This window comes from Dromaius novaehollandiae, chromosome 14 (assembly GCF_036370855.1).
Source record: "Dromaius novaehollandiae isolate bDroNov1 chromosome 14, bDroNov1.hap1, whole genome shotgun sequence".
NCBI lineage: Eukaryota > Metazoa > Chordata > Aves > Casuariiformes > Dromaiidae > Dromaius > Dromaius novaehollandiae.
In genome coordinates this window covers 5,191,719-5,214,538 of record NC_088111.1, presented here as the reverse complement: position 1 = coordinate 5,214,538, position 22,820 = coordinate 5,191,719, and the positions used below count along the sequence as shown (strand labels likewise).

At 37.3% G+C, this 22,820-nt stretch overlaps 1 protein-coding gene across 5 annotated transcripts in view; it reads left to right on the top strand.

Annotated features, from left to right (window-relative positions):
* The first annotated feature begins 933 nt into the window (after positions 1 to 933).
* Positions 934 to 22,820, top strand: part of SDK1 (sidekick cell adhesion molecule 1) — a 432,949-nt gene continuing 411,062 nt past the window's right edge. Inside the window, exons 1-2 of one of the 5 annotated variants that reach the window (XM_026116143.2) lie at positions 934 to 1,037; positions 1,851 to 3,213. In XM_026116143.2, coding sequence (XP_025971928.2) covers positions 2,742 to 3,213 — 472 coding nt within the window. In that variant the 5' untranslated portion in view covers positions 934 to 1,037; positions 1,851 to 2,741. The other 4 variants (XM_064520166.1, XM_026116142.2, XM_026116141.2 and 1 more) reach the window with 4 other exon arrangements.

The window sequence follows — 22,820 nt, the reverse complement described above, 5'->3', positions numbered from 1 at the left end:
ATAGAGGGAGCATCCACTACCACAGGACTAGTAAAAACTATTCACTTAAGACTGGGGTGTGTTGAAAGCAGTGAGACTTTCCCTTTTCTATGCCAGAAGATAAAAAAGGCACACGAAGGAGCTGCCTGGAATAAAATGCCTCACTCAGAATCCTGTAATGTCAGTTGTTAATAATATAAAAATAAATGACCTCATATTTGATGGGATAATTTACTATGTTTACCTGCATGTCTCCATCATAAAAGACAGCTTGCCAATAAGGAGAGGGGGGGGAGGGAAAGAGCAGAAGCTGACTAAAAAGCTTCAACTCAAACGTTTGCCAGATTCACTGAATAAAACTAAACCAAACTCAGAAACTTTGCTGTGCTGCCAGCCCTCGCAGGCTATGTTAAACGCAATACAAAGAGCAGGAAGGGGGTTAATTTGTACCTCCAGGCTCCCTGGCTTTGTCACATCCCTGCTATTTTCCGCGTTCGCTGCAAAATGAATAGCTGCTGGGAATACACAAGCCGAAAGCAGCCGCACCCCAGCCTTCCCGGGCGTGCCTGGCGTGCCCCCTGGCAGCCGCCGCCGCAGCGACGCTCCGCGGGCCTAGGGGGCGCAGCGAGCGCGGCGACGAGCGGCAGCGTCCCGCCAGGCGCGCACGCGCGCGGCCGTTAGCGGGCGCGGGAACGAGGGGCAACGTCCCCCCAGGCTTGCACGCGCGCGGCCGTTAGCCGGCGCGGGAATGGGGGAGAGCGTCCCCTCAGGCTTGCACGCGCCCAGCCGTTCGCCAGCGCGCGCGCGCGGGGGGGGGGGGGGGGGCACAAGGCAACGTCCCCTCAGGCGAGCACGCGCGCAACCGTCAGCGAGCGCGACTCTTTAGCCTTCCCCCCCCCGCCCCACGCGCCGGCCGCCCAATCAGCGGGCTGGCCGGGGGCGGTGCTCCCGGAGGGGGAGGGGTGGGGCGTTAGGGCGATGAGCGTTAGAGGCGGCTGCGGGCAGGTCCCGCGCTCGCGGATGGGCAGTGTGTGTGTGCGCGCGCGTGGGGAGGGGCGGTATGTGTGTGTGCTCGTGTGTGTGCGCGCGGGGGCGGCGGGCCCCTTCCTCCTCCGCCTCCAGCGTCTCTGGAGAGCAGGGGGGCAAACCTGTATTGAAATGAGCGGCCCCCAAGTCCTGACAGTGCCCCCCACACGTACCCCCCTCCTTCCCGCAGCGCCCTCCTTAGCTCTGCGGAGGGTGTCCCCCCCCCCAGACGCAGCCCTGTTTAGGTGCAGGTCAGGGGAAGGTGGGGTGAGGCGCGCCGTGCGCTTGGGGAGGGGGAGCTCTGCGGGCTGTGGAGAGCTGAGGGTGTGTGTGCGCGGGGGAGATGTGGAGGGAGAGCGAGGAGGCGCGGCGGCGGGGAGGGAAGCGTGGCTGCTGGGCTGGAGGGAGGTGAGAGGGGAGCGGCGGTGCGGGGCGGAGATGGCGAGGTGCGCGGCGGGCGGGGAGGGTGGGCAAAGTGCGAGCGTCCTGCTAGGGGAGGGTTAAAACCGACGTTGTGTTGAAGGAGGTGAGAAAAGTTCAGGCTGTCTTTCGGGGGCAGGGGGTAGAGCTGACAAGATTTTGTCGGATCAACTTCACCCGTAGGTTCTTTGTTTTTAACTTGTTTTTGTCCTGGGTGTTCTTTTATAACTACTCCTATTCTTTGTAATACGGTGGAGCAGGAATCTCCCACGAAACTTTTTCTTTTACGGTGGGCGGGACTGAAACAATACCAGACGCATTGTTTAAATGTTAAAGCCTTCAGTGCTTTTTCTTTTTTAATTGTGTATGGTTTTATTGCCGCTACTGCTGCTGTTGTGATAGCGCTTTCCCTCTTGCGTTTACAGCTTCTGTGGGGGAGAGACGCTCGGAGGAAGAACCAGGATCCCTGGGCTGCATAAACAAGGAAGGCAGGAGTCCATCTAAGCAAAGCTGGAAGGATTTCACCTTGTTGCTGTTTGTTTTAGGAGATTTTCCCTTCCCCCGCCCCGGACGCTCTCCAGCTGAGCGTTTGTTTCGTTGTTGCTTCCATAACCGGCCAGAAGAGAAACGCTTTACATGTGAGAGGTGATTTTTGTCGTGGTCTCCCTGCAAGACGCAGATCTGCACCTATCCTCGAGGAGGAAGGAAATAAGATCAACTGAGGTTTTCGCTACCTCCAGCTGAACGTGAGAGTTCAAGTGACACCCCCACTGGCCTGTGGCTGACTGACCGCACAGCTAGCCGGAATCACAGCCAGAGCTGCTGAATTTACCTGGTCGAGGACTCTTCAGACCCTTCTGTTGACGGTAGAGATTTGTATCCAAAGGAAAATCGGATTACTTTAACTGTGCAGAGCTTTGCGGGAATATCTGGAGACTACTCTGTCTGCATGGCTAATTTTGAAATTGAAATAAATCCTAAGCGGAAGGAATAGCGAGATACTTTCTCCTCCTTTTAGTTTTTTTTTCCTTTTCTCTGTCGCTTTTTTCCTTGTACAAGAATTTAACACTTTCATAGCAAGCTTTTTACTGGGGAATGGGATACATGCCGGAAAACTCGCCACGCTTCATAAAAATCACAGAGGTAACAGTTTCCGTCATCCTTGTGGTATGAGAGGTACTCTTTGGATTGTCTGCTGGTGGCTGAGATGGATCAGTCTTCCTCTGTGCTAGAAGATGCGGATTTACTAAAATACTGACGCCGATAAACTTACTCCCTCTGTGCTGAAGGCATTGGATGTGACAGTGCAGAGAAACATGTGTTTCACATTTCTGACTGGTTGTTTTGGTGCAATCAGTACCTCCACAAAATACATTGACTTAGGTGGTGATTATAACACAGTGAGGCATACGGAGTGCTGCTTTCGGCTTGCATGCGAAGTGAGCACAAGTCAAAGACTCCTCGGTTCCTGTGAAGTGGGGGCTTCTGTTCCCCCAAAACTGCGGGGCAGAGGCAGCGGGCGATGTTCCCAAAGCACCAAAGAGAACCCGGCCTCGGGGTGCGGAATGAGCAATGACCAAAGCGCTGTCAGGAGCGGCCGGCAGCCGAATCGGATGGGGATCAGTGAGGCAATAATGGTTGGAAGAAAGGTGGATCGCCAAATTACTGCCCGAAGGAATAGCTGGGGAGACGGCACGATGATAAAGTTAAACTTCTGTTTCTTCTTCTGTCGGGGATGGTGGGCGTTTCTGTTGCTTCAGCTCCACATGTTGCAAGCACTGGCACAAGGTAGGGCTAGAGACATTTTTGTTTATAGAAATGCTGCATTTGCCTTCTAAGAGGAAGGAAATCTCGCTCGTGTAAAGATGTACCATTTTACTTTAGCCTTGTCAGAAATAACAAACTGCAGAATTCGAACTGAGCTGATTTTGTGTAGAAATGGTTATTTCTTAAACAGAATTGTTCCTTTATGAAGCAGGCGTTTGCAAACTGTACCTATATGTTTCTTGCCCCTTTCTTGTCCTCCTATCCTTCTCCTATCCCCCATTTCCCACAAAGAATCAACAGCCTTATTGGGACCAAACCTGCCTTTTTATTTATTTAAACGTGTCCATACATTTCTGTTCCTTTTTTTTTTTAAGGCAGCATAAGAGTTAACTGCTGGGTGTGTGTTTAAAAGCACTGTGCACTGAGATAAGTTATTGGGGGAAAGCGACATAAATCCACCGACTAGAACTAAGTCAGGCATGTAAAAGCAATTCTTTAAACATATGAGGACCATTCTATGTGAACCTCGGTTCGAGCATTGTTCATTTCTCTTGGATTGCCAAGTAACATTTAACCGAGACAAAAACTGCGATTGATTCGTATCTGGGCATTTCCACATCAGAGATCCTCGGAGTCAAATGAGTCACTTGTAAACGAAGGGTCAGAGTCGTCCAATAGACTTTAAATATCAAGTGTCAGTCACTTTGCATCTAAATTCCCTTCTCAAAAAATTGCCAAATGTAGCCTAATTCTTAATAATTCTTTGACAGAATAAACAATAAATGGCAGGCAGAAGCATTACAGTTGGCTGCACAAAATAACATGCTGAACAAATGCAGCTTTCACTTTCTTTGCTGGGTTGAGTTTTATTGCTGTGTGCATTGTCTGACTGGAGTGGTATGTGTGGTACAATGCTGAATTGTATAGTGTGGGATGATAAGTTATTAAAAGCGGAAGTTAATACTCTATAAAGGGGAATGGGCTTTGTGTTTTAGTTCTTTGGTTTTGAATATTTCATAGGGAACAACACTGCATTGAGTTTTAATAACTGGATGGTCTTGTGTGTTGAGGAAGAGGGATTATAGAGCCAAATCTATTGTAGTTTGCCTGCTCAGGGTTTACTACTGCACCCTCTGAAAGTTTTGAGCCGCAGGATACAAAAGAGTTTGAATGCTGTGTTTAATGATGGACTCCACCCTCATAAACCTTTCTGAATGCTTTGTTTATGCTGTCATTCCTATTCCCAAACTACTTATGCTGAGGCCTGCATGCCCTTACAGGCTATTGTTATTCTGAAACAAAACATACCCAACATAATTCTCCCTGCAAATTAAAATTAACATTTCTTTTTTTTTTCTTTTAGTAGTGTTGATAGATGCCAACATGATGCTTTATTTTGAAAGGCAAGTGCTTGACAATGCTGTTTAATTAAAAATGTAAAAAATTTTAATTGAGGCCAGTTTTAGGTGCAAGTGATTCAGAAATCAATTTAGATGTCTTGTAAGACAGTTTTCTGTGGTTTGGTAGTAAACTAGCCATCTTATTGGATGAGTTAAAAACTGGATTGAAACTTTTGTTTAGCACATAGTATGGAAAAATATTTCAATATAATATTTCAGATTACTAAGCATTCTCAATGTTATCAGTTTTAGATAATACATTTCTCTGGGAGTTATACAGTGTTTACAAACTATCCTAAAGAGAAGTCCTAACACTAAGTCAGTTTTACCCATCAGTAATTAAGGGGGGAGGGGAAGCAAAGAGAAAAAGCTGCATTCTTTCTGAGATAAATATTGGTGCAGATAAAGATATGGAGCTTAGTAGCCATTAAACAATGAAAGATAAACAATTAAAACAAAATAGGTTTTTCTTTTTATATAATACAGAAAATGAGGAAATACTCATTTTACAGGTAGTCCTTTAAAAATTGTTACACACAAGCCAATGTGGAGGTCACACAAACCGGCACGCAGAGTGCTTCTATGAGGTTGTCACAAAATTTGTATTCATTTGTAAGTCACAGTTCTTTTTGCTCTTTGAATTCTTTAATATATCCATCATTTTATGCCAAAATTTACTTTAAACGGAAAATGTCAATTTTTATAAAAGTCCTGGTTTTATGAAAATGGAAGTTCTGGTACGGCCACCGAAAGTTTTTAACGGAATGATGTGGTTATAGGCATGAGAGTATTACATGACTCTGATCTTTTTATGTGATAGGAAAAGGAACATTCTAAATATATGAGCCATGATTATTTTGAATGAATCATAATTCTATGCTATAACCAACTAACATTTATGTAATAACTATCTCAGCCTTAAAGAAATAAAAATATTTCAGGCATACTGAAATGCAGAGTTCCTTAGTTCATAGGAAACATTGGATAAGGTCATTGAGATTAAATATTTTGTACTGTAAAGTGAATGAAAGAAAATATTTTCAACAGCAACAGGTTGTTTGAGTACTCTCTAGGCTTGAATATCCTCTGCACAAAAGCAGATCTAGAGAAGAAATATAAATGAAACAACTTGTAAATACACTTCGTACTTAGCTCTTCAGCTTCTCTGTTTTCCCTGGTAGTTGCGTTACATAATTAGGTATAATGGTTTATATGTTTTTTTCCATTTCTGTGTGAATTTACTTATTATGAAACATACAGTGGTTTATTATACTGGATAATAGAGTATTCCCTTCAAACCTTAGTACTGTTAGTGCAGACCTTCTCATTATGGAAGAGGTTTTCTGAGAGGAAGAAAGTGACAGATAAGAAAGGCTGTGCTTGTCCCGTGAACGTAGTCTGGGATGGTACTCTCACTTCTGTCCTGGCTGCAGGTCTGCACAGAAACCCATTCAGACTGGGCATGTGTCTCATCCTGCTTTCCACATTCCCCATTTGTGAATGGGAAGCTCATCAGGAAAATTAACCTTTAAGAGTCGGAAAACAGTTGTACATTTCTTTGCCTATTCAGTTCTTTATGTCTGCTAGCCTCTGCCATGGTGTCACTTGGCATTTTTGTTAAAATTTGAGTATTAGGTACTAGCTAGCCTAAAGTCATTGTGTGTCATCAAATAGTGATGAGATGCTAATTGATAATCACTCTAATTACCAATGTAGAATTTGCTAGGTGATAGTAAAAGTGAATCATTTCAACACAGTAAGTAGCTACTGTACTTAGAAGAACATTATCCTGCAGTGACCTCTAGCTCAGTGGTCTAGCGTGCCTATGCCTCGTCCCGTTGAATACTTAGAGTTCACTGCAGGATTGGAATTTATTAGTTATGTGTGAGATTAACAAACACTGATGCCTATTAAGGTACAAAATGTTTACTGAAATACTTGAATATTTGTATGGAAACAAAAAAGTCTTCTTGTTTAAATAGGTTGAAGGTTACTAGAGGCTAGTACTACATGCATCTTAATGGCTTTAAGTACCTTCCCAACGTCTTACTTTTGTTAAAGAATGCAAGAATACTTAGAAAAAATACTAATTCTCTTGGATTGATGGCTGTAGGTCAGAATGATTTTAAAATAGATAAAACCAGTGCATAGCTTTAAGCTTTTTTAACAGGAGACGGTATCTTTAAATATTAAGAGAAGCTTGTCTGATTTTTCTTAGTTTAACAGAAATGGAAGTGTAATCTTTTTGTGCCACTTGATCAAATCTATAATTCAGAATTGTACAAAGACCTGAATGTGTATTTAAGGTGGTATGGAGATCCATTATACTCTGATAGAAACAGTGACATGGAAGGTGGAAGAAACTGTTTCTGAGGCTCAGCTTTTTTAATTCACATATTTAATCTGCACATATTTAATCTAGCATATCTGTACATATGCTAAGTGTAGGAAGCCTTTTCAAGCAAATTTAAAACTGCACTATACATGTAAGATGATAAGCAACTTGCAAAGAGTATTTAGTTGTTAGAAGGACAGAGAAACAGCTAAATGTGGTGGTGACACTTATTTGAGAATGAAAGGCATTATGGATTAGATGTTGAATGATACATTTTTATTTCCAAAAGATTCTGATATTATTCATTGGAAGCTCATTAATTCATAGTAGATTTACTTCTGATGTTCCTTTTCTTTAGAGGAGCATTTAAAAAAGTGTTAGTTTTTAAACACGTGAATTCTTTGTATATACGATTATGATTATTAAAAATGGTTTTAAAGGAGTAAATACAAGCCCTCATCTATATGGAAAGGGGGTGGAGAGAGTGGGCTTTTTTGCGTGTCCATATCATGTGACTTCTAACTACTGTGGTAAATCTTTTTGATCTATACGCTTATATTTTGCTGAAAAATAACTAATTTTCAAGACTTCTCAAAGCACGTTAAAAGAGGTATGTATACATATGCAGTAACATTTTAAGTACAGTATTCCAGACCATTTCTTGCGAGTGCACTCTAGCAGTATTATTAGGGGGCAGGAGGACCATGGGCAATAGATATTTATCATGTTGTCTTCATGCATCACCAGAAGACACTTAAACCAGAAACCACCTATGTCAGGAGAGGGAGATTGTAGCAGTTCAGTCTCGGAGTTATGTTGTGGGACTTTTACATCACTTTTTTACAAAAAAAAAAAAAAGCTAAGAAAAAAATGGGAGGAAGGGAATCTGTGTCCATTGCTTGTTGTCCTTGAAAGGTTGTTCTGGAAGGTTCTATCATCTCTGTGTATAGCCATGTATTTTGAATGACAAAGGCATTGGCTCCTATTTTAAAGATTAACTGACTAATTAAAAAAAATTAGAAATTTTAGTAAACAATCTGAAGCGAATTATTAGGAATCTGTGAGTGAAATGCTTGTGTTTTGTATGTCTCAGAGTTTTATTTTATTTTACTGTTCTTACCAGCACATAGGTACATGCCTATAATGAACTATTGATTAAAATAAATTATTTTCATGAATTTAGTAGCTTTGTATGCAGGTGTACCTGAACCGTGACAGTGGTTCTGAGTGGACTAGCTGTTTTCTTCACTTCGGCATTTTTGCTGTAAAGACTCTGGGGGCAGATCGAAGGCAATGAGATTCCACGTGGAGCAAAATCCAATCCATGCTGAGTTCATTGCAGAAAGAGAGCTTTCTTCCTCCCTCTGCATATATGCATAAATATAATCTATTTAAGATAGTTTTTAACAAACAAATTGATGATAACTTTTTTGATCCCCTCATAGTCCTTTTAAAGATGTTTTTTCTTGAAGTTATAACAACTTAAAATACTTTTCATAAAGTTAAAAAGACATGTTCAAAGATGAGAAAATGCTAAAACCAAGGTTGCTTGTGCAACTTAATGTGAACTCCTTATGCATGTACATTATGATTAAGTTTAAGTTGATATATACTATTTTGCTGTCTACCTTAGTCAGAACTAAGACTGACTAATGCTCATTGCTCACTTTTCAGTATTTTGCTTTCTTGTTCATGCTTGGTCTCATCTTTCATTTACTTCAGCCTATTAAATTCAACACAAGAAGACTTGTGCATGGGCTAAAGAAAGAACTGTTAGTAGCTATAGTGCAGCACTGGATTAAACTACTTATCATTATTACAGCTGGAAGGCACATCAGTAGTGAGACTGGCTTTCCATTCCTGACCATAGAGTGCTTCCTAATGAATAAAGACTAGTCTCTCCCTTTGCCTCAGAGATGTCTGCGCCACCCATAAAGCTCATGCAGAATAAAAATAAAATGCTTTGAAAGATCTATTCCTGAAGAAGTTAGTGTTTCTGGGGTTATTTCTGCCTGTGCTAATGTTGGTCTTGTTGGACTAGTGCAGACAATTTCATCATTTTTATTTTGTAGGAAGGAGTACTTTTTTTCTTCTGATAAGTGGCCCAGTTAAATGTGTTAAACTGGAGTCTTGTAGTAGTTGGCACCCTTTCAGTATATTGTTGGCAATGTTTGTTTTCCCAGTTTATTGGTTATAAATAGGTGTTAAATAGATGTGATAATATTTTTTTCATCTAAGTAAAATTTTCACATTCCGTTATGGACACGATCTTTGAAATGTCACGTCCTCGGACCTTCCAATAGATTCCATGGGAATTAGGGCATGTAGCATTTGCAGGTCTGCATTCAGGGGGTTACATAGCTGAGAGAGGAAGAGCCTTTTATTTTAAAGTGCACAAACTTTATATTATTTTTAAACAAACATACCTGATTTTGTAAGATCTATGTATTACACAAATGCTTGGCTTCTACAAATGCGTGCATACTCTATCTTGACTATTAGTGTTTTTGGTTTACTAAGAGGTAATTTTCTTTCGCCATTGCTGTAAAAATAACAAACCTATTGCTAGAAAATATAGTAGTCTGCTGCTAATCGTATATCTTCTCTGTGAAATGCCCCTGAAAGGTAATACAAACAGCTCATTCATTAATATTAAAAGTGTCGATCTAGGGTAAGTGTTTATAAAGTTAATCGTCAGCTGATTTAGCTCTCTGAACTAGCTCAAACTGGGGTCAGACAAGCAGCAGGGACAATGCAGAAGAGGTGATGGGAACGTGTGGCCAGGGGGCATGACCCTGGCAGCACTAAGATCAGTTTAAATTGTTAGAGCTTTCAGATTTAGACAATACACAAGGGAATATACACATCTTTCTTAAATTTGGCCTAACTGAAGAACTGGCCTAACTTCTTTCTTAAGTTTGGAGGCCAGTGTTCCTGGGTAGAAAATAGAAAGGTTAGTGATGATTCTGGAGACTTCAAAGGGATGATTCAGGAGACTTAACATTGGATTTCTTCTCTGGAACACCCTTTAAGGGAGTTTCTTTCCCTGTCAGAGGGAGGTTAGGAAGCAAGTCTTCCTAACCTAAACTTCTAAGATAAGTGCTAAAGCGAGGCAATACGAACGTTACCCTTAATTTTCCTGTACCTCAGTTCTCAAGATCTATAATTGGAATAATGATTTTTGTCTCTATCTCTCTGTCTTGTCTACTTGTCTTGTAAATTCCACAATACTACTTTTCAGTATTTGTATTATAATATGCAGATTCAGCAGGTAAAAATGGTGATTTGAGCATCAACAACTGGTAAAAGGAAGACTTAGATGTCACTTTATGCAAAATGTGGAAGTGGATTGTACAATTTTATGGTGTGTCACACCATTCAGACAACTTTTAAAGTGCCATTCTTGGTAAATGATAAAGCATTTGTGGTTTTTAAACAGATAACTTGAATCTTTAGTCCTGTTTTTCACATTTCCATGCTCTTAACAGCCGGCAGCCTATAGGTTCTGGTGGATTAAACAATGTCCCATAGGTCAATGGGATGTATGGGACACCGCGTTATGGTCTTTCAAACAATAAACCATATTTTTAAAATAAAATCCTAGGTCTTACAAGTTATCAAGAAAGTAATTTGTTGGGTGTAGCCTTTTTGGACTAGAAAGTAGGGAATAATGTTAAATAGCTCCAGGACGCGTGGCCGAATTGTTTATACACATTGACTCCAGGATGAAATTGAAAAGTTTGTAACTCATTATTACACAAAGAAGCAGAAGAGCTGGTAGGCAGTACTTGCATCCTAAGATTCATCTTTACCTAATTCTGTATATCTATTAGCTAAGAATGTTGAGGCTTTGATAATGAGTCTTTTGGCGTTGTGTACACAGGAAATCTGTTCAGTTGCCTTAGTACTTTTTAAGGGAAGGTACTAAGAAAATAATGGAGCTGGAGTGCAAATATTTCAAACATGCAGACATACAGAAAAAATACATTTTGTTATACTTGTACTGTTTGCTCACCTAACATTTGCTTCAATATAGTTTCACTGTGCCAAAGTTATTGCTCTCTTCCTTGCAACCTGTGAGATGCCACCTGTTTCTCCTTTCTTACCTGTGAGGAAGTGCAAAGGAGATTGAGACTAAATACTTTTGAAATAATTAAGTGGTATCCAGTAATTAGAAAGAAAATACGTGGTGTTATGCCATACCTGCAGTTCAAAGACGATACTGACATATTTGTCATAACATGGGACAAAATGGCGAATGATATTCTGCTATAGTCTAATTCAAGTGGGTGGAATGAGGTGAGGGGGATTCTTTGGCAATATTCTTAAAGGTCTGTATTGATTAGCATGTTTTTAAGTCCTCCTGGACCTGTTCATGAAAAAGTACTACTAACTTTTCTTGTATAGAGCAAACAGATTGTTTGGGACTGCTTTCTTTCCTTCAGTATAGAGAGGTTGAATAAACTCTGATTCTAACCTTTCATGCTAACATAACATTTGCAAAATAGTACTCTTGTGCTTTCCTCGCTGCTCTCCCTTTTGCTTAGGAGAAACTTTATCCCTCAGCAAATACCTCCTTTAAATTCTTCAACCACTCTTTTTCTGTGATGCATAAACAAAACTTTACAGTAGCTCAGTTGGTGATGCACTGAAAACACTGCTGTTTGTGTTGATGAATACTGCCTCATTGCTCAGCTATATGCCCATCTGTGTGTTTCTGACTATTGTCCTCAATTTGCTTTATCTTTTAGTCCCAGGTTGATGCAACCTCTATCACAATGGGGTTCTGATCTGTGATGAGGGCTCCTAGATGCTATTGTATTACAAATAATGTCTACTGCTAGTAAAAGATTGAGGTGATAGTTTAAAACCCCATATTCTACTTGCAAAATGTAGAGCAGATTCCTTAGTTATCCTCTAACTGGTCACAGAATAGCTTTTCTAGGACACTCGTATTATCTGAAGCAGAGCTTTTATTGTGCTGGAAGACCTTGTTCACAACAGATAATCGGAAAGATTGTTTCATGATGGATTATCCCAGGCATTGTTTTTCAAAAACGTTAGATAAGACTAAGAGCAAAAGATCAAGAATAGTAACTCCTGTTTTACCTTCTGTCAAGCCATTTTTATCGTCACGAAGAAGTTAGATTTGTTTTCGGAGGAGGAGTAACAGAAGTTACAGCCCTTTTAAAATCATTTTAATGCCTGCCACTTCAGACACCAGATTTTGAGGTAAATGATACAAACATATTTCTCATTTTCCATTAGATTTTTTTAAATGTAAACGCATCTCAAGTGGAGAAAAATATTTTGATTGTTAAACTTATTTCCTAAAGCAGCACGTGCAACCATCATTTTTGAAATGACATTTTAAAAAGAAAAAAATATTCTTACTAGTTATCGTAAACATTTTTATTAATTTTTTATTAAGTTCTGCACTTTATTCTCTCTTATAATTAGTGTGAAAGATGTTTATGTTTTAAGAACTGCTTCTGAGAAATCTGTGCTTTTTTTCTTGAAAAAGATAGATGTATTTTACACAATAATTTCCTGAAGATGTAGACTGAGAGAAAGTGTGTCCTATTCACAGTGCCTGACCATGGGACGTTTCTGCTAGTGCTGGTTATCCATACAACAAGGCTAAAATTCCACTCTTAAACATTTTTGTTCATTGGAATGGGAAAATGGATTAAGTGATTCTGCCTTTAATTCATAGTTCAGAAAGCAAAACAGGCTGGTGATGCTATTGTTTAATGAAGCCATCAGCAGAAGTATGTTTCAGGTGATGGAGGATAAGTCTCCCGTTATTCCACAGGTTTGGAATAGCAATGAGTAATAGTGATGTAGATTTCATATCTGTGCATTTTGAAAACATATCCTGAACTTATTTATATAGTACTTAACATCTTTATTTCAAGTTCCACTTTACCATTGTTGATAACAACCTTCTCAGGTTTAATTCTTTTTTTCATTATACGTGAATCATGACTAGCGTTTAATTGGTCAAATATTTATGCATATTTTTCTGAATCTTCTGATGAGAATTCCGAGTTATTGAGAGTAGAAGCACATCAAACGCAAAAGTTTTAGTGCTGGTAGTTCAACATTACATTCACTACTTAAATGTATCATAATTAAATAAGATGCTGTGCCAATCTTGTTCAAGTTTCTCATGATTATAATTTTTAGCTGTAATATACAGAACATAACTGTGTCTTCTGCTACCTCAAACCTGAACAGACATAGTTATGGCATACTGTTGTCAATAAAAGCCTGCAATGTTAACTGTCACGTCTGTTAAAATTTGAAGACCGCAAATCTTATTATTCTGCTACAGAAATCCAGGCAAGACCTAAAACCTAAAGCTTTGGCATTTGGAAGTTGTTGAGGTGCTATACTATAAAGAACTAGTGGAGCAGCCAGTGAGAAAATTTAAGATGGTTCTGAAATTGTGGCATCCTAATCTCATGGACAGAGATGGATACTTTCCATCTACAACAATGCAGAATGGGGGCTTGGTGCTTGCAGAATAGTTGTCACCAACAAATGCAATATCACTTTCAGCTTAAGTGCTCTTTGAGAGGAGATAAAACACTTTTCTCAATTCATTTTTTGCATTTGCCATAATTTTGAGTACATCTGTTTTAATATTTCCTTTCTGTATGGAATTTCCACTGTATGTTGGCAGTCAGTAAGGAAAGACAAAAACACAACAAATACATAGGCAAGTATCACTGTGAAAGTAAAAACAGTGTCAATAGAGAATATGGCAGCCAGATAAAGGTTTTAAATTACCTCAAAATCATAGCTTGCCTTAAATGGCTGAATCCAAAAGGACTCAATGAAATAAGGCTATTCTTTGGTCTAGGTTCTACTGCCTTTGAGATATAACTAAGTAGAGTTTTGTTTTCATTGCCCTTTGAATTGTTAGTTTCACTGTGATAGTTATTAAATCAAGGATATCCTTTGGACAGGAAGCAGGAGTCATTTTTCTATACTTACAAATTACAAAATACAGAAGCTTTCACCCGCTGACAAGTATAGTAATAAAGGGAAGTGATTTATCAGTATGAATTGGTGGCTGTTGAATTAGGAGATAATATTTTTACTCTTCTGATTTTATTTTGTGGCTCAGTTACATAAGTTTCAGTGTACTTTTCAGCTTAGAAAGAACCTGTCCACTGGGGTGTATTCTGATCTCAGCCAAGGTTACATCCCTAGAAGTTTTCAGTTGTCATGTGCTAGTGTAATTGGGTGATAACAAAAAGCTTAGCCCCTCTTGATCACTCTCTGCTGAACTGTCAAGCAAAAGAAAAGAGTAACTGTCAGTTTGTGCTTGTGCAGTCTGGTCAAAAAGATTTACTAGGTTAAGGAATGAACAGTGATACATTATATTATTTAATATTTGTCCTGAGGGTTTAATAGAAAAGAGGTCAAAGTGTTCATATTGTATACAAAAGAGTGGAGTGCTGAATATTTTTGGATTTCTGCACTTGTAAGTGAACTTGTTATGAGCCTGTTTTCTTACAAGAACTTTTAATTTTTAACTATCTTGTTGTAGAGCTGCTAGTCTTTCTAAATACTGATAAGGCAGCTTTTGTGCAAATGTTCACTGTATTGGAATAAGTGTTAGCTGTCATTTTTTTTCATAACTCATGGCATACTAATGTTTACTGAAATTCATTGCAGCATGAAGTGAATAGGCATTGGTGCTTTGGTAAATTATGGCATATTGCTCATTCTTTATAACCAATTTATCAGTGACTTTTGGGATTGGGCACATGTAGTGCATCTAGCTGTCAGGCACACTTGAATATTGAATTTATTTAACACGCAAATCTTTATGTGTACCAAAACAGTTCTGTGTGAACTGTTAATGTGTGACAAAGGCGGTGGATGTTATATCACTTGGGAAAGAAAGAAAGTGTTTTTTGTTTGCTGTTGTTTTGTTGTAAACCAGAGGTAGTGCTGTTTTAAGGACATAGGCGCTGTGACTGAAAGAGCTCCCGAAACCAGTTCTGGAGTTGCCAGATATGGATTTCCAATAATTCAGTCAAATCTTATATCCTACGTGAAAAGCAAATGTCGATTTCATATATATTTGCAGCTTTCAGTAACTTTTCCAGACATCCAACAGTCTCAGCAGCCTTGAGGTTCTGGGAAAGTGGCTACATGCCGAATAAACTCTCACGCTTTGTATGATGCTGCATCAAGGCAAATAAAATACATAACATATAGCTAATCTGTTCTCATGTAGTAAGGCTAACAAGTACAATCTAGTGTACATAAAAAGAACTGTCCATAGTAATTTATATTTTGGGGTTTTTAGAAGCCTTCAGTGTGTTCAAGCCCTCTGAAGTCTTAATACTGATGCTGGTTGGGAGTACTTTTACTTTTCATGCTTTTGTACACAAAGTATTATTTCTATGTAGCGAGAAGTTTTAAATTCACATCTTAGTATTACACATGTTAGTGTTTTGCATAATTATATTTTCCAAAATTGCATTTTAACATCTCTGCCCTATTTTTAATAATTCTTTTTCAACAGGTTATTTTGATGTATCTTAAAAAATGTTTTGTGTCATTTGGGATTGACTTAAATAACTGTATCTTTTTAGGTTTTTTTCGGTTATGTGGCAATTCAGAAAGGTGGCCCTTAGGGTGCAGTGTAAGGTGGAATATATTGTCCTGGCATTAATTTCCACTCTTAGTTTCCTCTCCCCTACTCAGTTGCCTTCACTTGCTCCTCTCAGTTTTGCTTGGCAGAAGCAATGCTGTGATAAAGAAAGAAGAACATGTCGAACACGGAGTTAAGATGCAGAAATAGTAGGAATAGTGCCTGTCATTAACAAAGGCCATCTAACAACATGTCAGTTTTTAGACTGCTCATCTTGGAGGCCTCCTTCTTCCTTTTTGGGGGTTTGTTTGTTGACATTTCACATTAACTCATCAAAAAATATTTTAAGATGCTTTTGATACCTAAGCTGAAACTTTTAACTTTATGCAGTATTTGAATTTTAAACAACTAATTTTGCTGTCTACAGTCAATGAATATTTAATTATACAGACCTTTCAAACTTTTTTTCACAAAATTAACAGGCTAATCTTTATTTTTTGTTTACTACTAGTGAAAAATTGCAACACATTTTAAGAATTTTAGCTTCACATTTAGATCGAAGCTGTTGCTGTTGTACACACATAATTTTCCTTTATAAACTTTTTTAGTTGTCTAAAAATAAGTGAAAACAATGATATTGTAGTAATTACCTAAAAAATTATGACCTTCATAAACATTAAGATGCTGTTCTTAAGTCAAGTGATATACAATAGGTTGGAATATTTTTGCTTCAATAGAGGCATTAATGTCAGTATCTTGCATTATGTATCATACTGTAATTTACTCGAGGAAAAATCAATATTTTTTATGATTTAAATGTATATGTTGCTGAATTTCAGATTTCTAAGCATAATTAGAATTTACAACTTCATCTAACTGTAGTTTCATTTTGTACCTCATTTACTGACAGAGAGAAACTGTATAAATTGTGTGATCTTAAATGCAGATCCCAAATCTCATAAATCTCTATTGTCATATGTAATAATGTTAGAGTGAAAACATGCATGGTTATTACATTACTTAGTCATCCTTTTTCATATCAATATGTGTGTAATAGTTCTGTCAGAAACAAAACATTTGGATCTTTCAGATGTACCATCTTTGAAGCACAGCTAAAGGCAACAGGTTACAAGCACTTTGAAACCTTGGCTCTGAATCTTTGGTGAAGTGATCTATCATCACTATTGGTCAATTATTAAATGTCCTGTTAAATTTGTTGGGAAAAAAATGAAGTGCATTATTACATTCTCATGTAGCACAAATAAGGTCTTTGGTTTTTTTCTTTGTGTAGTGTACATCAGATGATGTTTGGCAATGTACATCATGTACAGATGTATTTTAGAACTTGCAAAAATGTCTTAGGCTAATCACAATAAATCCTTTTGGTAGGGGGAAACTAATGATAATATAAACTAATATCATAAGAGAAAGGTTACGATTCGTATGGCTTGATTTAATGTGGTAAGTAATGTAATTTTACTAATACAATGTGGTGTGTAAAAGTAGGTGATTTTAATTTGAGCTTAGATTCAGTAAGCTTCACGTGTAAAAACATTCTGTCGGCTGGTAATTTTTACTTTAAACTGATGTGTTGCTGTTATAAAATTCTTATTAGTTTTGCTTTAGGCATTTAAAAGCTTGAGTTGTGTCGGGGCAGTTTTTAAACTCTTTTTTGGCAGAGTCGTTAATGGGTGGGTACCATTAGTTTCTTTATATCAGACTAGGTTATTGTTGTAATGCTTAAGTAGGGTGTATTCCATTAGTCCTTTGAAAGGGACATTTGCTTACTAAATATCCTCTCCCTGATCTTCTCCAATCTATATTGTTTGGAAGACTGTAGATAGGGAGAAGAGTTTTATTTGGTTACTGTGATTATAGTGGCAGGGGAATCCTTTACCATTTATCTTCTTTAGTGGCTATTTTATCATCTTGGATCCTACTTCTGTTCATGCATTATCAATAAGAATGTTTATGAAGTTCCAAACAATTAATCTATGCAAACTCTTTCAAGGCAAAATAGTCCGTTCAAGTGCTGATGAGGGTAACAATACTGCATTGATATAACAAATATCGAATTTGTCATATGTAACTTTTATAAGTAGTTACAGTCTTCAAAAAGGAAAGAATTCAGTTTAAGTCTCAGATACTAGCTTAAACAGGGCTGTCAGTTAAGAGTTTTATTTGTAATAGAATACGTATGGCATAAAAATCAACAAGTGATAATAAACTTTGAAGTATATAATGCCAATTTTAATAGCCTCTTTTCCTAGCAGACGTGTACCTGATGGTACAGATTACAGGTGTGTCAGTATCAAGTAAAAATATTGCTCCATATCCAACGTTTTCTTCATCATTTCTGTGACTTCTGGAGCAGGCAACTACCTTAAATATCCCTTTAATATTGATTGACTGATTGTCCATTAGAGTGAAGTTGTCTTCAAATCTTGGTCCCAGATTCTTCTCTAATAAGTTGTCTTCTTCCACTTTGAAAGAACTTAAAACTGTTATCTAAAAATGTAACAATCACAGATTGAGCAAATGCCCTACAATACTGAAGGTGAGAGAAATTAGATAAAATTATTTATTATTTTGTAAACTATTTTAGTTGAATATTCACACTATTAATAAGAATATAAGAAGTAACAAGAATAATGCTTGGGTATAATGGGTTGAACACTTTTCTAATCGGTCAGTTTCCTCTTTTACTTCAGGAAATTCTTGGAGCAGTGAGGGAAAACAAAATATTTAGAGAAATAAGAAATGTGATTATTAAATGGCAGTTTTTTAGGACAGTATTTAGGACAATGTTTTCATAATTCTGGAGATGAAAAGTAGTTAGGTGGGAAGAAACTAAATTCAGTTTATTCACAGATTGATCAACTTCTACACCTTTAGAGTTCAGAAAATATCAAAATAAAAAAATCTAAGCTTGATAAATTCTTTCGGATGGATCACACTATTTCTGTTAAAATTATGGACATATCTGTGTCCATAACCGTGTGTTCTCTGGCTTGACTTCTGATGGGTTATCTATTTTATTTATTTGTTCGTTTGTTTGTTTGTATATTAATTCATTTATTTTGCTCAGGAGGGAGTGAAAAATGGGATAATGCCTGTTAAATCCTTCCACCTATATCCTTAGGCATAGCTGCTTCCTAGATTTTGCGTATGTTCTAATTTCCCCAGCACTGCAGAAAAGGCAGTTCTGGGATTTGGTTTCTGATACCTTGTGATATCTTGTATTTCCTCATGGAAATAAGGACAGGTGCTACTGTTGCTTGTCACTGCAAACTGTGTAGCTAGCTGAGCAGGCTGTTACTTAGATGTCTGTAATGCTGTAAAATAATCATAAAGCTCTTCCTGGGCTGATCTGAGCATTCAGAGAAATGCTGGTTTTCTTTTGAGATTTGAGAAGACATACAAGAACAATGCAGGAGGTTAAAAAAAAAATCTATGGAACAGATATACTTAGGTGCTGGATGCTCTACTTATTTTCTTAACCTGAAACACAGTAGTTAACCTGAAGTAGTTACTCCTGAAAGACAATAGTTAACCTGAAATATAGGTAATATTTCTAAGACAGGAAAACTATCAGGGATTGGTGGAATCTTACAGGTTTCTGGGTTTACAGTGTTTTCTCTGAAAACTCTCTGCCATATAGCTGTTGAATTAGTCAGCTCTCAGACTCTTTATAATGGAGTTTTATAATGCTGTTATAGAATATGTTTATCTGTAGGTAATCTGCATATAAGCTGTGTTAGAACCAAATAAGAATCAACTTTTGAAAAGGTTTCCAAAATTAAATTGTTGATGTTGATGACATATATATCTATAACTTAGTATCTTGAACAAACAAGCAAAAATATCAACCAGAAAGCACTCAGGAGCTTAGCTGATAAGCACAAATATGAAAAACACTGGCAAGCCGTAAGGGTTTAGAATATATCAGGTGTAGGTGGAGTATATGATGCTTGAACAAGATGGTCCTGTTTTATGTTCCCATGACATGGTCATCACATCATTTTATATGACATTTTTATTATCTTTTGATGCTGCTCATGATGCTATATGTTTTTTGGGTCACATATGCAATGCAGTTCTGCTCTTAGCACTTGTGGAATACTGGTGGAGTGCACATTTGGAAAGCAACAGTACCAGGAGGTGGACTGAAAAGTTCTCAGGATCTTGATGTTCTAAGGGCCATCCGTACATCTGTAAAGTTAAAGCTCAGGGTAGATAATTTCCTTTTCCATGCATCTTTTGGGGTTGTATAGATGCTTCAGCTGAGTAACGGCCAAGCTTTTATTCTAGTGTTTCTCATTCCATTCCTTCACTAAGCATTTTCACTTGTGCCATGTCTGGCAGATGATACCTTTGTGGATCATTACTTCTTAGTAGCTACTTTCTATGATTGTTCTTTGTCTTTTAATTGTATTCCTAGGTTAATTTTGTTTGAAGAATGTTCAGTACATTTAAGAACTGACTCGCACAACTTTCTTCCACTGAGTCTTAAACTTACATGCAGTTTGCTAAACTAAGGATTTCTTTTTTGTCTTTTTTTTTGTTTGGATGAAATGTTTTTCTCCACAAGAATCTGGTTAGAAGAAAAGAGTATATTTATTTAGTAGTTTGTGAGAATAATAATAATGAAAAAGAAAGTCTGGCTTTTAGCATCTTTGTTTTGCAGTTCTATTAAGACAGCTCCCTAATTCATGCTTGTGAATGTAACAGGAGATTTTACCACTCTGAAAGGTTTTGTGCTTCTGAAAACTTTCATGGTGAAGAGAAAGAAAATGTGGTAGGACTGGAAAGAATTAATTTGCAAGAATTCTGTAGTATTCTGCCCAGCCTACTGGATGGATAAGAAGGAGCTAAGTATGCAGAGAAAATAATATAATAATGAAAAATCACTCTTTTTTTCCTACTTTTTTGTTAAAGTTACAGAATGCTGTAGATCCGAGAAACCAGTTAACTTTTAGCCTGTAATATGTAATCCAAATTTTGGAAGATTTTGTTAACAGAAAGAAGTTTCTTGGAATATTTATAGTTCTCCTTTTGAAAACACAGAAAGACTTAAGAATACATAGTTATTCTCAAGGAGTTCAGGATGAAATATTTTACTGTGAATGATAGTGGAGAATTTAATTTGGAAAATATTAATTAATGTTACCTGGTAGCCTTGAAAATCAATAATAATGGTAAGGCAAACATCCATTGCAGTTCAGTAACATAAATATATGAAAGGGTAGCTACATTAACATACTACTGTTATAAAATAAAGGTATTGTTAAAGAACCATTATTCTGAGATTTGGCTCATGCTAACACTAATAGTTGAATACTTGGGCAAAAAAATCATACCTTCTTTTATCAGAATATCTTGATTCTGGTCTGCATATCACTAGGAGTATAAAATTCTGCTTATAATTATACTTCACAGATCTGTATCAGTGGACTGCCCTGTGTGCATATTTTCTTTTTGTGGGAGGCTCTATAGTCTATAGGACTCTTCAGCAGCTCTGGAAGATACGAAAAGAAGCGGAATAAACTGACTTGAAGTAGAAGCTTGTCATAGACAGAAATTGTGTATGCACTTGTAGCTTCAGGTGTAATCCTATCAAGTCTATAGCCATGAGCTATTTTGGTGGCCGTTGGTTTAACCTGATAGGAGAATATGGAAAATTAGACTTGCCCATTGTTTTTGATTGCCATAAAAATAGACTTTCCCTCTTCTCAATTTAATTCCTTTTAAAATTTCTGGAGGAAAATATTGCATAGATCTCTTCTGCCAGAAATCATTCACATACATCATATTTGAAATATAGATTTTCCCTAACCATTTTTCCCCTCTGGCAGTCCTATGAATAGTAGTGGCGATACATTTTCAGTATGTTAGGCTATATTTAAAATTATGTTGCCTCTGAAATACTAGGTACAGTTACTGTTATTATATTTTAAGCTCTGTAGGTCATCATGTAGCCTATCATCACTTCTTGATTTGATGATTACACTGTATAGTTCATCCATGGTATCATCAGTACTAGAAATACAAAGTAACCTGCCTTTGTTATATATTAAGCTTATTGGATATAAATATTTTAAGAAAATGTCTATGCCAAATGAGTTTCAATTACAGCATCTGCAGAGACTATATTGATATTTTTTGGTATGAACTGATTTCTCTGTTGAAGTAATTCTGTGATTAGCAGTTGATGAATCAATCCATTGCTGTATCTGAGAACTATTTTTATGAGTCATTTAATCTCTTGTCTACTTTCCCTCCTTCTGACTCCATTTCCTCCCCCACAACAATAATAAGTTGTACCAGATATTTTAATAAACAGAGTTACCAGGATTTCTATTCTTTAAAAAAGTGTAAAATACAGAAATCACTTTCTTTATTATGAACAGCAAACATTTATGTTAACAGTTTATGTGACAGTTGACATTAAAATGCCCTGTGAAGCTATACAACATTCCTGAAACTATTTCAAGCTCTGGAAGCTTTACCACTATCAAGGCAACAACTGTCAGTCATCAGGCATTTTGCTATACCTATAGAATTTACAAAATTAAATTATCAATAATATGGGCACAGAACTTTTGGTTATTTAAAAGATACTTAAAAATGATAGCAAACATTCAATTTTGTAGAAGCTCAACAATGACATAATTTAATGAAGAAAGCCAGATTTTAATTAGTGTATTTCTGTATTACTGAACAGCTATTCAGAGAAATTAAAGTGCTTTCTTAGCTAAGAATAGTAGGTTGAGAGAGCTGTGCAGCAAAAATACTCTTGTAGCTGTACTGCTTACTTCCTGCAAGTTACCCTATTAATTCTATTACAGATTATTAGTGCATCATAAAGTGCATACAAAGATGAGTTTACTAGAAACTTTGCTGTTATATTGGCTAGTTTGTATGACAGTGATAATAAAATAAAAATCTGCTATTGACAGGTTGTGGATTCTTAAAATGAATAACACGGATGAAGAAACAACAGTCTCATTGTCAAAAGGGGTTTTATAATTTCTTCAGTACTTTTAATTGTATATCTAAAGTTATTTTTGGTCAGTTTTCACATTTTGAAAATATCTGTCAGAGAATTATAACTAATTTTTAGTGAAAATTCTTGGATAACAAATTATGTTGCTACAAGGCAAAATATATATTTAACTAGCATACAGTTTCCTCTGGCAAGCTATTTCGATATTGATGTTAAATTAGGTTAACTAAGTTATATATTATCACCAAAGGCAATACAACAAAATGTATG